Source organism: Ursus maritimus, unplaced genomic scaffold, assembly GCF_017311325.1.
Source record: "Ursus maritimus isolate PB19 unplaced genomic scaffold, ASM1731132v1 scaffold_26, whole genome shotgun sequence".
Lineage (NCBI taxonomy): Eukaryota > Metazoa > Chordata > Mammalia > Carnivora > Ursidae > Ursus > Ursus maritimus.
This window is the reverse complement of record NW_024425119.1, coordinates 12,097,567-12,115,151: the sequence shown is the minus strand read 5'-3', so window position 1 is coordinate 12,115,151 and position 17,585 is coordinate 12,097,567. Positions and strand designations below refer to the sequence as shown.

Here is a 17,585-nt window from a genome sequence, read left to right as displayed (position 1 = left end):
CCCCCCCCCCCCCCCCGCCCCATAGAAAGCCCTGTGAACTCCCAAGTAGAGAAACTGCGCTCAGAGGTGGCTCTGGGAAGGGGAACTAGACCAGGACAGAGCGCGGAGAGGCAGACTGCAGTGCGCACATTTTGTGCGGTTTGACTTTCCTCTGGTGTGATCGCGCGTTCTGCGGCCTGCGGAACAAGCGGGCGCGGCTGCAGACCTGCGGACACCCCCGCGGGTCGCGCCCACGCCCCTCGCAGAGGCAGCTGCGGGGCGGGGGGTGAGGGGCAGCAGCCGGCTCGGTCCCGGGCTCAGCGCGATCGCAGGGTGCCTGGAGCCACCGCGCGGAGAGGCTCCCGGGGGACGGACCGCGCTCCAAGTGGCGGGGAAGCAGCTCCGGGTTGCAGGGCAGGAATGTGCCCTTCCCCCTCCGGCCAACTTTCGGCCGCAGCAACGGAAGCAGGAACTGGCTAAGCACATAAGCCGCGGGCGGGCGGGAGCTGCAGAGCATCCCTGCGGCCCCGGCCAAGACGCGCGCGCGGATCTGCCGCTCCTTGCCCGCGAGCGCGCCGGAGCTGGCCTCGCCCGGGTAGGACACAGGGGCCCCCGGGGCCTGTCGCTGCCAGGTAAAGGCGTCGCCGCCCTCCTCTCCAGGCGGACCGCGGGCTGCGCCGCCACCGCTGAGAGCGAGCACCCCTCCTTTCCTGGCGCTCCCCTCTACCTCTCCGGGAGCGCCAAGACCCGGGCTGGGGCGAGGAAGGGCTGGCTGGGAGTGTTGGTGGGGCTGCGGCCCCCCAAAGGGGATCTCCAGTCTCCCGCAGCAGCACCTGTCATAAATGGCACTGGCTCCGCGTCGTCATCAGGAGGGGCAGAAGAATGCTCAGTAAGCGACTTGCATTTCCTCAAAGGAAGGGAAAGAAAATGATTTCCAGTATTCGACAGTTCTGTTCAAGTGCGTTTTAGGGAGGATAGGAAGCAGGCGTTAAAGCTCAGGTGCTTCCTCTCGCTCCCACCTGTATCCCTTTCCCCCTCTCTTTCAATAGAATTCAACTTGGCTGTGGACCTTTAAGGCTTAAGCACTCATGATTAGAAGAATGACTTTACCTAAGGGTTGTTGAGCATCTTCAGCGAGGTAAACTTCAGGACTTCTTGCAGTCCCGGCGCTAGAAAGGTGCTGCCTGCAGAAACCACAGCTCCTACCCCATCCCCTCACGTAGTTCCGGCTTCTTGGCAGGAACTCCAGGAGAGATTGTCAGAATCCGTTCAAAGCAAAGTATTGGCCTGGTTTTCCTCTTTCGTTCCTGTTTGGTTTTCTCGAGGGCTAGAAAAGAGCCTAGGGAATTGTGACAGCATAAACAGATAGCTTGTGCCAGGAGTCTTAACCTGGAGAAGCCATGGAGAGTATTCAGAAAGTCTGAGAACTTCAGTGCGAACATTTATCATTTTAGTAGCCTCTAACTGAAATGGAGCTTGTCCTCTAAGAGGCACGGAGTCAAAAGCCATAGTAGAGTTAGAGGCAGCTGTAATTTGTCACCAGCAGGAATCACAGGTGTTTTCATATGATTTTACTTATTACACAGATCTCAAGTATCATGTACATTCAACAATTCTTGCAAATTATGGCAGTTATTGGGGCGCCTGGGTGGCCTCAAACTCTTGATTTTAGCTCGGTCATGATCTCAGGGTTGTAAGATCAAGCCCAGTGGGGCTCGGTGCTCAGCGTGGAGTCTGCTTGTCCCTTTCCCTCTGATCTTTCCTCCACTTGGGCTCTCTCTCTCTCTAAAATAAATAAAATGTTCAAGATTATGGCAGTTATTAGATGTACCACTTGTTATTCAATAGGTTAATAAAGAAGCACAAATATCCCACAATTGTTTCTATTTTGACTGAAAATAGGACTAATTTTTTTTTTAAAAGATTTTATTTATTTGAGAGCGAACATGAAGGGGGCAGGGAGGAGGGAGAAGGAGAGGCAGGCTCCCCGCTAAGCAGAGAGCCGGATGTGGGGCTTGATCCCAGGATCCTGGGATCAAGACCTGAGCTGAAGGCAGCTGCCTACCTAACTGAGCCACCCAGGCGCCCCTGAAAATGGGGTTAATAATGGGATCTATCTCATAAGGATTGGGAATCTATCTCCTTAGGATTCTTATAAGGATTAAATGACATGACACATGTACAGTGCTTACATAGAGACTGGCGCGTGAGAAACGTAAATGTTACTTATTTGACTGTTTATAAAAGTTGGACACAATAGCAAGGAAGGTATTGGACTTGTACTGTTACTGTATGTGGGTAATATTTTTTTTTGCTTTTTAACATCTATTTTTTTTATATTAGAGATTACTCTTCTTTTTTTTTTTTTAAGATATTATTTTTAAGTTATCTCTACACCCAACGTCGGGCTCAAACTCACAACCCAGAGACCAAGAGTTGCATGCTTCACCCACTGAGCCAGCCAGGCGCCCCCAATATTAGGGATCGCTCTTTGCGTTGTGCCGTTCTGTGGGTTTTGACAAATGTAAAGTCATGTAACAACCATTGCAGGATCCTATAGAACGACCTCACTACTCTAAAAATCCCGTGTGCTCCAGCTATTCATCCCTCCCTTCCTCTGCCTGGCAACCACTAATATTTTCACTCTTGGTATAGTTTTGCCTTTTCCAGAATGTCATATAGTTGACAAGGAGCCATACATTTCACACTGGCTTCTTTCACTTAGCAATACGCAATCATGTTTCCTCTATGTCCTGTTGTGGCTTGATAGCTCATTTCTTTTTACTACTGAATACTATTCTGTGTGGATATACCACATTTTATTTATCCATTCACCTATTGAAGAAACATCTTGGTTGTTTCCAGTTTTTGGCAATGATGTATAAAGTTGCTATAAACATTTGTATGTAGATTTTTTTAGGATTTGGTATTGTCAGTGTTCTGGATTTTAGTCATTCTAAGAGGTGTATGGTGGTATCTCATTGTTGTTTTAATTTGCAGCTCCCTAATGACTGAGCACCTTTTCACATGCTTGTCAACCGTATTTCTCCTTTGGTGACGTGTCTGCTCAGATACTTTGTCCATTTTTAATTGGGTTGTTTTCTGAGTTTTTGTATATTTTGTATATTTTAGCTACTAGTCCTTTATCAGATGTTTTGCAAATATTTCTCCCAATCTGAGGTTTATCTTTTTATTCTCTTAGTGTCGTGGGCAGAGCAGATGGTTTAACTTTAATGAAATCCAACCTATCAATTTTTTTCTTCAATGGATTGTGCTTTAGGTATTGTATCTAAAAACTCACTGCTTAATCTAAATTCACAAAGATTTTCTCCTCTGTTATATTCTAGGAGGTTTTTTTTTTTTAAAGATTTTATTGTTAAGTAATCTGTACACCCAACATGGGGCTCAAACTCACAACCCTGAGATCAAGAGTCACATGCTCTACCAACTGAGCGAGCCAGGTGCCCCAAAGAAGCAATAATTCTGCTCTAGACTATCATTCAGTGAACAATTTGTATTCTGGAAATTAATGAGTTCCCTCTACTGACCAGCTAACTGTTAGAATTAAATTATTAGAGTTACCGGTCTCTGGTTTGATACCTAAGGAGAGGCAGCAAGAAGAAAGGCATCCCCAGTTTCCTCATCCATAAATGAGGAAAATAATAGCTTTTCTTGCAGACCTGGTGTGAAGATTAACTAGGATAATACATGTATATTTCATAGCACATTGCCCACCACCTAGTAGGTGACGTTAAAATGCTAGTTGCTGTTACCGAGAAAGAAACTATGCTCAAGCCTATTAACACTGCTTTATCAGTGACTAGAAATTTTGTGTCCTCTCTCCTCCTGGTTAGGAGAAGCGAGAAGAAAAAGGATTCTAGAACTTGGGGGCAGGCCTGCTATTTATACCTCTTCCATCATAGACACTGGTCAGCGTTTAAGCATTGATGGGGTAGTATTATGTGTTGGTGCTAATTAGTTCTTTACCAAATTTTTTCCCCTAAGATTTATTTATTTATTTTAGAGCGAGAGTGCACACAGGGGGCAGAGGGAGAGGGAGAGAATCTCAAGCAGACTCTCTGCCCAGCGTGGAGCCTGATGTGCGGCTTGATTCCACGACCCTGAGATCATGACCTGAGCTGAAATCAAAGAGTTGGACACTCAACCGACTGAGCCACCCAGGCGCCCCTCTTTACCAAGTTTTTTTTTTTTTTTTAAGATTGATTGATTTATTTATTAGACAGAGACAGCCAGGGAGAGAGGGAACACAAGTAGGGGGAGTGGGAGAGGAAGAAGCAGGCCCCTAGTGGAAGAGCCTGATGTGGGGCTCGATCCTGGAACGCCGGGATCACGCCCTGAGCCGAAGGCAGACGCTTAATGACTGCGCCACCCAGGCACCCCCCTCTTTACCAAGTTTTTAATGAAAGATTGTCTTGATCTATTAAAAGGGAAACATAAAAAATGCTTGTTTATTTCTGTTTTATAATCATAAATCGTTTACGTTGACTTGAAGGAAACGAACTGTCTCTTTGCTAGATTTATTAAAAGAAACGAAACTCATTGCTGATGTTCTATTTTTGTTCTAGAGAGAAATTGCATGACCTGTACAATCTTCCTGAAGCAAACTCAGACCAGAGGGAGGATTATCCTTGACCTTTGAAGACTAAGACTGAATGAAATTTAAAATGTTCTTTAGGGACAAATGGAGCTTGACCTATATTTGTGTAATAATTTGTTTCCTGACACTAAGGCTGTCCACCAGTCAGAATTGCCCTACCAAGAGTCTAGAAGATGTTGTCATTGACATCCAGTCATCTCTTTCTAAGGGAATAAGAGGCAATGAACCCATACATACATTAACTCAGGAAGACTGCATTAATTCTTGCTGTTCAACAAAAAACATAACAGGTAAGTAATAGTCTCTTGGCAACTCTTTATTCCAAGTGTTTTGTGACACAAGTAGCTGGTTGATGTGGCTGCATAGATTATACTAGTGATTTTCAATGGGGTAGAAATGTGGGTAACAAAATCACTGGGAGAATATTCCATAAGTGTGTCCTGCCCCTAAGCTGAGGCGAAGTTACTGATGAGTGTGTGTGTATCACCCAGGTGTCTGTTTAGAAAAAAGGCTGAGAACCACTGGTGTTATGTTCTAATTGGTATCGAAGATGTTTCCAATATCTTAGAAACAAAAATCCTTAAGGGACATAGGAAGTTGTTTGGTCTGACCCATTCGTGTGACAGAAGGAAACTGAGGCCCACAGGTTTGAACCATACCTTTACATATTTCAAGTTTCAGACCTATGACTTGAAAAAGAAACAGTGAAACAGTGATCATTTTTCAGGTGTTTATGATCCTGTTCTAACCCCCTAAGTGAAAAATAAATAAACAACAACCACCACACACAAACACACACACACACACACACACACACACACACACACACACACACACAAGATCTGTTGATCACCAAATGCCTTGCTAGGTGCTGCAGACAAAACAATGAATAAGATGGACGAGGTCTTGCCACCAAGGAGCCTAGAAGAGCTAGTGAACACTGGACTAATGGTTCTTACCTCACTTATTAGCCAACCAAATCCTGTGTTTTCTCTTCTATCTTTGGTTTCTTTTCTTTCTATAATGGGTGTGGTCTAGTAAGAAGTAGATGCATATGATCTTCGTTCTTGGTTCCTGGCACAAAGCTCCTAAAAACCTTGCAACTTCCTGAGCAGAGGAACTGCTTTTGTTATTCATTATAAGCCCCTTTCAACCACACCTGAGTTTTGCGCATAGGATGACTGTTGGGGGCTCCCTAGATAGCTTCAGCATGGGTACTGGTCACCAGAGAGACCAAGCCTTGATCGGAAGTTTGGAACTTTCAGCCCCACCCCCACCTCCAAGTAAAAAAGAGGGGCTGGAGAATGAATTCAGTCACCAATGGCTAGTGATTTAATCAATTATGCCCACACAATAAAATCTCCATAAAAATCCTGAAACCGTAGTTTTACGGAGCTTCTAAGTTGGCGAACACATCCATGTGTCCGAGAGGGTTGTGCACTCCAGCTCCCCTGGGACAGAAGCTCCTACACTCAGGACCCTTCCAGACCTTGCCCTGTGTACCCTTCTTCTGGCTATTCACTTCTGTCTTTTACAATAAACTGTAACAGTCAGTAGAGCTTTTTCCTGAGTTCTGTGAGCGGTTCTAACAAATTATCAAACCTGAGGTGGGGGGTTGTGGGAACCTGAATTTATAGCCGCACTGGGCAGAGGGTGAGTAACCTAGGACCTGATACTTTTGTTGTTGTTATTACTAATTATTATTATTTGAGAGAGAGAGCGAGAGCGAGCACAAGCCAGGGGAGGGACAGAGGGAGAGGGAGAAACAGACTCCCTCTGAGTAGGGAGCCCACACAGGGCTCAATCCTAGGACCTGGGGACCATGACCTGAGCCTAAGTCAGACGCTTAACCAACTGAGCCGCCCAGGAGCATCTTTTGACTGGCACCTAAGTGAGGAGAGTCTTATGGGACTGAGCGCTTGAACCTATGGAGTCTGCTGCTAACTCCAGGTAGTTAGTGTAAGAACTGAATTGAGTTGTAAGACACTCCATTGGTGTCAGAGAATCAGAGAATTGGACAATTAGTGTGGGAACAATACCACGTAGTTGATGTCAGGAGGACAAAAAAACCCTTCAGTGGTCTTCTCAAACTCGGCAGTGTGCTTTTGGACATTCTTTATAGACTGGTTTACGGAAATTACAGAGATATAATTTAAATTGCCAGTTTTTCTTTAAATGTTATCAACATTTAGGTGAAATAGAATATCCTCTGCAAACAGGACTGAATGCCGTGTGGGTGTCTGCTGGCAACACGGGAAGCCTGGCATTGCTTTTCAGTTCCACAATGGGTGTTTAGTAAGAAATGGGGGTTTGCTGCTTTATTGAACAAGCAAAATTACTGTTATGCTTTACGGTAAGCAGAGGTAATTGTGGGTCTCATTTGATGGATCTCAGACTTTTCCCTCTTTATTGAGCGATGGTCTTTAACTGCTTCGTGTTCAAAAAAGCACTTTGATAATTTGCTTGTAGCCACAGACTGTAGAAAAATGCCCAGAAGTACAAAGGACACAACGGTTTGCCTACAACTTGGGGAGCTTATGGGCCTTCCCCTTTACCTATGTGTACCCCCCAAAATGGTATTGCAGAGTTATCCCATTGCTGAGAAAGGAAAAGCTGAAGTACCTTTCTTGTTGCCTGGGTAGTGGAGACCTGACATGATAAGACCCGCACAGAAACTCACTGAGTCTTATTTCCAAACGTGGGAGTCAAGATTGATCTTAACCATTGTCTGATTTGAAGACGTGGTGCTGATGGTCAATTATGCAGGGTTTCTTCCCCCAGCTTTACTGAGATATATTGGGTACTTAACATCGTGTACACTTAAGTTATACAGTGTGGTGATTTGATGCATGTATGTATTGTGAAATGATTACCAGAACAAGGTTAGTTAACACATGGTTATGTGTGTGTGTGTGTGTGTGTGTGTGTGTGTGGTGAGAAAGAGCATGCATTTTTAATAATTAGCCTATATGTCTCTTAACCTTCATCCTGACGGGGGTATACTGATCCCTCAAGGGTCATAGGCCAAGAAGTGAGACTGTACTAGATTGAGGCCAAAGCCAACTCTAGGCCATGATGAATAGAAAGAATGACTTCTATTGGGCAGAAGAGGAAGAGAAAAAGAAGCCAGAAATAAAAGCTAAGAGTGAAGAGCCAGAAAGGAAGGAAAATGGAAAAACAGAAATGATAAGGAAGAGTAGAAATGTGAAGAAAACAAAATCAAAAGAAGGACGGTACTGATAAAAGTAAAAAATAGTAAAAAATAGATCCTCTGTGGAAGGAGGCATGGTAGAATGATGCTGAATTTAGTGATTCTACCCAAGAAAGCCAGACTCATGGCTTCATAGGTGTCTGAGATAGGTGTCTGCCTTCGGGATATAAGAGATACATAAAACCATTAGGTTAGATCCACTTCTTAAGTCCCAGCTCAGTTGTGGGGTGTGTAAAAATTGCAAAGTCAGGGATGCTTGGGTGGCTCAGTCGGTTAAGCGTCTGCCTTTGCCTCAGGTCACGATCCCAGGGTCCTGGATTCGAGTCCCACATCAGGCTCCCTGCTCAGCGGGGAGCCTGCTTCTCCCTCTGCCTGCTGCTTCCCTTGCTTGTGCTTTCTCTCTCTCTCTCTCACGAAATCTTTCAGAAAAAACGGCGAAGTCAATATTTCTGAGTATGTTTTGTTGGATATTTTAGCAAATGGAAGGCTTATCTAAAGAATTAAATGTACTATTTTTTAAAAAAGAATTAAGTGTATCATTTAAAGTTGGTTTGGCCAGAATTACCTTAATTCAGTAAGCCCAAGGCCTTTACAAATCGCTTTACGTGACGAAGGAAGAGGAAATGAATCAGCAGTCAGCCGGCAAGGGAACAACGGGAACGAAGGTGTTTGTGTTGGGCGGCAGAATAAACCATGGCCTACTCTTTAAAATATCCTATTTCAATATAATGCTTACGAGGCCTTTCATTGCAGGAGACAAAGCATGTAACTTGATGATCTTCGACGCTCGAAAAACAGCTAGACAGCCCAACTGCTACCTTTTTTTTTGTCCCAGCGAGGAAGCTTGTCCACTGAAAGCAGCAAAGGGACTTATGACTTACAGGATAATTAGAGGTAAGAAAAACACTCTTCTTTTTCTTTGGTGATTAGAATTATTTAAGGATGTGGTTCGTGTGAAAGATTTTCTACAAAAGAGTTTAAGGAGAACCGCCAACAGTGGCCACAACTGTAGAGGCGCCCTGGAAAACTCGCATGAGGTCAAGTTCAGGGCATTAAATCAAACCTCTTTTTTCCAATCAAAGATCTCTGAATGATAGCATTTTGGGCTGTGCAGCTTTTGTTTTTGCCTTCCTGAGATTAAAGGCACACAGACCTTTCATAACAGCATTTGGAAACACCTCTTGAGAACAATGTGAACAACACTGGAATAAGGTCTCCAGGGCCCAGGGAGACGGTTTCCAAAGGGTTAATTAGGACCTATGTGAGTATAAAATTCCAGTATGTTTGTCTTTAGGTTCCAAAGATTTTATAGTAACAGTAGCTGCAATCAAACCCACTGGATTTTATGTCCAGATCTGGAGGGATGTTCATTCAGGAAGTATTTACTGCGTTATCTGCCACGTGCCAAGTTCTGTGCAAGGCATTGGAAATATAGTCTCCATACTAAGCGTGTTTGTTCAGAATACAGAAAATAAACAACTGAAAAACAGTATAATTATTCGGCTGTGTCTTGGTGAGATTTTGGCTTGATAGGTGTTCAGAATGAAATGCTTTTGGTATCAAGTTTCCTTTTATTTCAGTTTCAGAAAGTTTTTGTCATTACAGCCTTGACGATTAATAATATTCTGTTTGTTCATTTACTCAATAAACAACAAATGTTATTTAGCATCTCCTAGGTGCCAAACATTTTTTCCACCCTAAGGACACAAAAATATAACACTAAACATGAAACACAAGGTCCTCACCTCTGGAACTTATGTTTTAGGAGAGAAACCATCACCGTCATTAATAAGTAGTCAAGGGGCGCCTGGGTGGCACAGCAGTTAAGCGTCTGCCTTCAGCTCAGGGCGTGATCCCGGCGTTATGGGATCGAGCCCCACATCAGGCTCCTCCGCTAGGAGCCTGCTTCTTCCTCTCCCACTCCCCCTGCTTGTGTTCCCTCTCTCGCTGGCTGTCTCTAACACTGTCGAATAAATAAATAAAATCTTAAAAAAAAAAAAGTAGTCAAGAAAAATACAGTCACAAGTGCTATTCAGATGAGCAAAGCCAATATAATAGATGATCCCTGAGTGGCCAGTCTTGATGAGGCGATCAGAGGAAGCCTCTGTGAAGCAGTAACCCCTCGGCTGAGATCTGAACAGTAAGAAGTCAGATGTGAGAGCTGGGAAGAACTTCAGGCAGAGGAAATAGCCCCTTTCCAGTATCCTGAGGCAGAATAGTTCTGGAGTATTTGAAGAACAAACACTTCAGTCCCTGCTGGCTGACTCATAGTGAACCATATAAAGAGTACTATGCAAAAGTTTGACAAGTGGGGACATCACGTGAAGCTTCGGAAGCCAGGGTAGGAAGTTCTTATTTTAGGTGCGTAACGGGAAGCCGTTGGGAGATTTTGAGCAGGCTTGCAACACGGTGTTTTCAAGGTGATTTCTCAAAGCCCACTGGGCCTGCTCTACTGGGGCTGGACAACAATGCAGCAGCAAGAGGGGAAGTGGGAAGACCGGGTAGGAGGTGGGGGCAACACCCAAGTGAAAGACCGTGGCCTTGTGGACTAGGGAGGTGACAGAGGAGGTAGAAGTAAATATATGGCCGTTTCAGAGGTAGAGCTGACAGGACTTGCCGAAGGGGTGGGGTGGGGGGTGACGACAGGGAAGGCAGAAGCATCAGGGTTGAGTTCTAATCTTTGGCTTGAGTGTCTACATGGATGTTGGCTCCATGTACTGAGCGGGGGAAGGTTTGAGGAGACTGGTTTTAGGGTTGGGAGAGGAGTGCAATCAAGGGTTCTCTCTCTCTCTTTTTTTAAAAAATTTTATTTATTTATTTGAGAGAAAGAGAGAGAGGAGGAGCAGAGGGAGAGAGACAAGCCGACTCCATGCTGAACGTGGAACCCGACACAGGGCTCGATCCCAGGACCCTGAGATCTTCACCTGAGCTGAAATCAAGAGTCAGTCGCCTAACTGACTGAGCCACCCAGGCACCCCTCAAGGGTTCTCTCTTAACTGTATTATGTGTGAGGTACCTGGGGAACGAACTACCCACAGTACCTGGGCACAGACTCTGCTATGTCCCCTGGGTGAGACTGTCTCAGTTTTGGTTAATGAACCAGATGTATCAAACATTCCTTTAAGCAGGAACGTAAAGCACAAATTACTTGTGTAAATTCTTCCCAAGTAGTGATATAAACCCAAGTATAAGAAAACTTGCCCAAAGTGCAAAGTTTCAGTTTTGCAAGTTGAAGAAAGTTCTGGAGATGGATGAGGGTGATGGTTGCAGAGCAAAGTGAATATATACTCAATGCCGCTGAACCGTATGCTTACACAGAGTTAAAGTGGTAAGTTGTATGTACAAGAATGTAAAATAATGTACACGCACAGTGTAAAATCATGGTTGTTAAAAACACTAGGCATAGTACAGATGCGGCTTTTCAAAACACTCGAGACCTTACTTTACGTGGACAGTGTCTTGCCTGCCCTTGTGGGGCTTCAGGGGCCAGAGTGGCTGCCCCTGATTTGCGTGGCTCCCTCACTTCATGCCTATATATATATCATCTTGGCTGAGAACATTGGGGCCCACGGGGTGGTGTTGATAGTTCTTGCTGTTCCTCTTTGATCACCTGCAACATTGCTTTAGACAGCCAGGGGTGGTATCTAGCAGGAGATGGATACCCCAGTCTTAGTTTCCAAAGAGGTCAGGGCTCAAGACACTGATTGGAACGTTTGTTCTTCTCCTTCTGGAACTCCTGTCATATGGAAGCTGGACCCTAACGTTCTGCCTCTGTTATCCCTTCTCACTACCTCTTCATTCTGTCCCTTCTTCCACTATCCGTGTGCTTCCCTATGTCTGTCTTCTTTTTTGTCATTACAGCACAATGTTAAAGAAATTATAGGTAATTTATTCCAGTAATTCTACTTCCATAAAATCTAAAGACACAACACCAAAACAAGAAAAAGCTATTGGTTTGAAGCTGTTTATTGTATAATCAGTTTAAAGAGTGAAAAACTAGAAGCAGCATAAAGGTCCAATTGCCAGAGAATGGTTGGGTGTGAAATATGATGGGTCCACTTGAAAGAACATGATGCAGATATTTAAAAAAATAAGTTGGGGGGGGCGGTTGCCTGGGTGGTTCAGTCGGTTAAGCATCTGCCTTCAGCTCAGGTCATGATCCCAGCATCCTGGGATCAAGCACCATGTCGGGCTCCCTGCTTAGTGCGGAGTCTGCTTCTCCCTCTCCCTCTGCTCTTCCCCATGCTTGTGCTCTCTCTCTTTGTCAAATAAACAAATAAAATAAAATAAAAATGAGGTATATAAATAAAATTTCAGGTGAGAAACACCCAATTGTTTTTCAATTACATGAATAGTTGTTGGGACATAATGATAAAAATTATAGTTGAATTTGTTTTATAATTTTCATAATACTTTGTAATATTATTGCTTTTATAATGCATGTGTAAAAGAGGGAGCATGTGGTAAAGATACTCTCCAGCGGCAACGGGAGAAAACGGAACTTGGCATGTGTGTAAACCTTTGCAGGGAGGGTATGAAGGTAAAAAAGTGGAATTAGAATCAAACAGTGCCTGTGGTAGCCACCAGGGGGCGCCCTCAGCCCAGAGCAGATTGATTGATAACTCAGAGCAAAGTGGTACCGACCCTGGACTTAGAGTCCCGCTGACTTTATAACTACAGGATGTTTACAAATTATGTTTGTAACTCTATTTATGAATCTGCCCATGTTGATGGATTAAGATTCCCTATAAAAATAAATTATCTGCTTCCTGTTTAGAGTGAAATTAAATAGATATCTGTTTGGTGGTTTGTTTCCAGATGAACTCCATTTCCTATAACTCATTGGCTAATATTTACAGACCAAAAGTTTGAAAGATGACAGTGTATTCTATTCATTCTATAAAACCATTGCAACTTGGCATTATTGAATATTTTTTTCAGCTTCGTGGTCTGTCGTGTCTACCAAGGACTAGAATAGGGGAATTCAGAGATAGAATAAATTGGGAGTCTATTTGCTCAGCTGGTTTCCAAGGAATAGTCAGCCCCTAAGTTTTTTATTTTGTGAAGTCCCTTGAGAATGAAACTCAAAAGAGGGATTGAGGGCACAGGGCTGTTTCGCAGTCCCCTCTGGCTCGTCTCTGCATGAGCGAGAAAAAGCACCACACCCCAATGGCAAACATCAGTGGGTGAGGTGAACGGAGCAGGCGTTGAAGATCCCTGTGTGGTTCTAGGATCTTTGCCAATAGATGGATCTTATCAAGAAATGGGACTAGCCCTAGCCTTGCTTTCTTTATGAGCTTGCATTCTTGAGAAAGAAAGCAGCTGTTTGGGTGATTCTTTGTCAATGGCTTTATTTAAGTTCTGAGTTCATACACATCACAGAGCATTTACTTAACTAGTCTTTTTTTTTTAACTTTAAAATGAAAAATATTGGGGCGCCTGGGTGGCTCAGTCAGTTAAGCAGCTGCCTTTGGCTCAGGTCACGATCTCACGGTCCCGTCCTGGGATGAACCCCTGCTCCTTCTCCCTCTCTCTCTGCCCCTCCCTCCGCTCATGCTATCTCTTTCTCTCAAATAAATAAATAAGGTCTTTAAAAAAATCAAAAAATTAATATGTTGAGTCCTGTTCTTTAAAAAATATCGGATACTACCTAAAAATACAGATGCTGTTTATTTCATGGTGATGTTATATGTGTCAATGTGGTATAACCTGCAGCAGAAACTCTTTTCTTCAACATTGTCGGAGGAGAGACAATTCTATTTTGGAGTAAAGCACTATATCCTAGAGCAGGTGTCTGCGAACTTTTTCTGTTGAGGGCAAAATGGTAAGTATTTTAGGCTTTCCAGGCCAGTGTGTATTCGCCTCTGTCCTTGTAGTATGAAGTACCCACAGCCAATGTATAAACAAATGAGCACGGTTACATGCCAATAAAACTTTATTTGCAGACACTGAAATTTGAATTTTATGTAATCGTCACGTGTCACAAAATATTATCCTTTTTGATTTTTGTCAGCCATTTAAAAATGTAGATCTTAGCTCAGAGGCCATAGAAAGAGAAGTGGCAAGCCAGATTTGGCCCTCGGGTCATAATTTGCTGACCCCTGTCCCAGACAATAAGTGACAGTTCTTAAAAAAAAAAAAAAAAGTGTATTTATTTACACTCATGTGGGCAAGCAGGGGGAGAGGCAGAGGGAGAGGGAAAGAGAGAATCTCAAGCGGACTTCACACTGAGCCCAGCGTGCGGGTCTGTCTCATGACCCTGAGATTATGACCTGAGCCAAAGTCAAAAGTCAGCTGCTTCACCGACTGAGCCATCCAGGCGCCCCTGTAAGTGACAGTTCGAAAGGACCTCTTTGAAGTGTGAAGCTTACAGAGCAGTGAAAGATACTACAAATCCGAGGTTGTCTCTGGCTCTGTTAGCAGAGAGGAGAGTGGGGTCTAGTTGAGAAACTGGCATCGAGAGGAGCTGAAGAAAAGAGGAAAGAGAACAGGGAGGAATGAACCAAGGAATGCTAAGAAATTCCTTTTCTTCCTTCCTTGTGTTTGCTGCAGTTCAAATCTAAGTGGAATGAGTAGCCAAGTAGCAGAGTGATGCAGAGTCAGTCGAATGATCATTCCCTGCCCCTGACGGCCCCAAACAGCCTTTCCAGGTTGAGCTGTGATGAATGGCGTGTGAGGGGAAGAGCACAATTCTCAGCGCTCTCTTACCCTGAGGAGGATCTGAGGCTGGTTCCCCACAACAGCCCTCAGAACTGCGTGACTTTCTGCTCTTTATGTCAGCATGGTGGCCATCGTAATCTCAGACATTGGTTCCATTGTCCTCAGACTCGAAAACGTTGGCTCTGAAATGTTCATCTTTGAGAGTCCAAATTAAATCTCCCAGATTGCCTTCCTCCCCTGAGTGTGGTGCCGAAACCTTTTTTTTCTTTTTTGATTGGAAGTTCTGCTGCTGCCTTGGCCTCTGTGCCCTGGGAGGAGACCAGACTTCCCTCCCGACCCATCCTCCTCCTGCGTGTGGCAGCCAACGGCGGGGTTCTGCCCCGGCTCCTCATTGCCCCGAGGCCTCTATTACCGTTCGTGCCTGTGGGCTGCCCTTGCTGTGCAGTCTGCCCTTGGTGGTTGCGGGTTTCCCGGGGAGCCGTCTCTCCGCCGGTTCCTGCCGTGTCACCCTGGCCCAGCTCTCTTCCCTGGCCTCGGCCCCCTATGCGTCCCCATGTTCCTAAACCTCCTGAGCTCCTCTTAGCTCCCCTGTGCTGCTCCTCCCACCCCTTCCTTAATTTGCCTGGTCCTCCTCCACACATTTCTCCTCTGTCCCATCACTCTAGAAATAAACCACAGCATCTGGTAGAGAAGCAGTGTCATCAGATTCTGATTTAGCAATTTGTATTTTTCCATTTTGCGCAAGTTTCTACGAAATGTCAAGTTTCAACAGTTTGGGGATTTACTGAACAAGCTGATATGTTTGTCTTTTTATAACCTGCCTTAGCATGGAAATATTTAAGTCTCCTTTTACTCGTCTTTACATTTTTCAGATTTTCCAACTTCGGCCAGAACTAACTCGCCAAGCCTAGAGTTAACCCAAGAAGAGTCTGTCATCCGTGGCCAGTCTTCACAGGGAATCTCTCCCACCCCGCCTCCCGTGACAGGGCACTCAAAGCCCACTGATAGCTTCTGGAGAGATGCATTTTCTCTGAAGGCTGGGTCCCCAGATCACTTGGAGAGACTATTCGAGATAGGTCAAGCGAGTACACCGTTCCCTGTTTATAAAGAGAAAGGCCATTCTCAGAGTTCACAGTTTTCCTCAGAACAAAAAATAGCTCCCCTGCTACCTGAACACGGGACAACACTCCCCACCACAGTGACCGTAGCCTCTCTGCATATCACCTCTGCCCCTCCAAAGCCTGCATTGCCCCCCACCGCCAATGCTCCAATGATACCTTCTGTGACTTTTGAACCAGAGATGGCCACCTCAGCTCCAGCCCTCGCCCCGGGCAAGTCTCAGCTCCCCACAACCCTCCTGTCTACCATTTTGACCCGTGCTGTGGTTATACCCAAAGCGAGCACCACTACAGCAGCCGTTTCAAACACCGTCTCTGAGGCACCCACGGACTGGAAAACCCCCGCAGAGATGGTGCCCTTTCGAGAAATTTCCAACCTCACTTCAAACACAGAGGATGCCTATAGTAACCCTGCTACACTTTCTTCGTCAGCGGTGGATTCGTCCACTGCTATGCCGCTTTCGTCAAATGTGGATTCTTCTCCAAATAAAACTGCCTCCCAGGAAAATGGGAAGGCCAGAGCCGGTGGTTCCTCCCTGAACAGTGTTCCAGAAAGTCGACACGGCCTTCCATTTGAAAAATGGCTCCTCATCGGAACCCTGCTCTTTGGGGTTCTGTTCCTAGCCATAGGCCTTGTCCTCTTGGGTAGAATTTTCTCAGATTCCCTCCGCAGGAGACGTTATTCGAGGCTGGATTACTTGATCAATGGGATCTATGTTGACATCTAAGGTGGAAACTAGATGTCTCTTAATTCACGTAGTTACTAGTAGCCCAAATGTAGTGACTTAGCAGGATTTCTGAAGCGCCTTGAAGACATGCAGATGCCCCCTCCCACCTTCTTTTTGTTTGGTTTTTGAAGACAAGGGGAGAAAGGAAACAAATTAGGGAATTTGAGTGATCTATCTCTAAAATATTTGCTGAAAACAAAGCTCTACCTGAAGTAATAAAGTATAATTGGCATATAAATTCAAAAATGACTGGCTTTTTGCAAGGAAAAGTGGTTAGGACTTTTAGGCTCCAGTTCATTAACATTTCTGGTTCCAGATAAAGTCAACTGTTTATGACATTAATTCTAATGGATTTACTTTCCTTTTTATATGAATTCCAATAAAAGTTATTCCAGATGTATTTCCTTCCAATTAAATATTTGAATAAATCTTTTGTTACTCAGTAATGTTCTTGTAAGTGACACATCCAGCTGGATAACTTTCAATTTATTCCCACCAGCAAAATGATTAAATGATGAAAATATGTGCTCTAAGTTAAAATGACGCCCCCCCCCCCTTCCCATCAGTGCGCAAAGAGGTTCCTTTGGGAGAATTCTAGCAAAAGATTAGCCTACATGGAGACAGTGATAAGTCAATTCTGATAAATAGCCAAATCTACTTCGGGTCCATTCTAGTTCATGATCCTGCGCGCCCCCCCCCAAAAGTAATACAGGAATTTTCTAAACTTCACCAAGTTTAAAACATAACCGTGATATTTATACATCCTTACCTAAATTTAGCCAACAGTCAATTTTGGCTTTATTTGGAATAACCTTGGAAATAACATAACACTTAACATTATTGTTAAATGATTACTATGCCGTAATTTTTATGTGCATTTTAAACATTTATTAATTTTTTAATTCTAGTAGAGTTAACACACAGTGTTATATTAGTTTCTGGTGTACAATAAGTATGCTGTAATTTTCATTGATTAGTTATTGAAATGTCTGAGGAATGGCTTTTAATAAAACGGGTTTGCCAGATGAGTTGCAGCGAGGTGCCTGAGAATCCAGGAAACTGCCTGGGTCAGTTTGGCACCTCAGTCTCTGGACTTTAGTTAGCTCATCTGCAAAACAAGAGACGGTCCCTTCCTGGAGTCCAGGGTTTTTTGATACAAACGGAATTCAGGAGGGAACTTTACCCAGTGAGCACTAGAGGGCAGTAGCTGGTTGGTAAGTATAGCGATGAAGACAAACAGTAGGAAATGACAGAAAACAGGCTTTTCTCCT

General features: G+C 44.3%; 1 protein-coding gene across 2 annotated transcripts in view; it reads left to right on the top strand.

The window, feature by feature from the left end:
* MANSC1 (MANSC domain containing 1) overlaps window positions 1–16,369 on the top strand; it is a 17,526-nt gene extending 1,157 nt beyond the window's left edge. Inside the window, exons 1-4 of one of the 2 annotated variants that reach the window (XM_040642169.1) lie at window positions 473–611; window positions 4,566–4,887; window positions 8,562–8,702; window positions 15,341–16,369. In XM_040642169.1, the coding sequence (XP_040498103.1) occupies window positions 4,653–4,887; window positions 8,562–8,702; window positions 15,341–16,314 (1,350 nt within the window). In that variant the 5' untranslated portion in view covers window positions 473–611; window positions 4,566–4,652 and the 3' untranslated portion in view covers window positions 16,315–16,369. Of the gene's footprint in view, window positions 1–472; window positions 612–4,565; window positions 4,888–8,561; window positions 8,703–15,340 lie in introns of those variants that run through there. The other variant, XM_040642170.1, reaches the window with a different exon arrangement.
* Window positions 16,370–17,585: the final 1,216 nt, after the last annotated feature.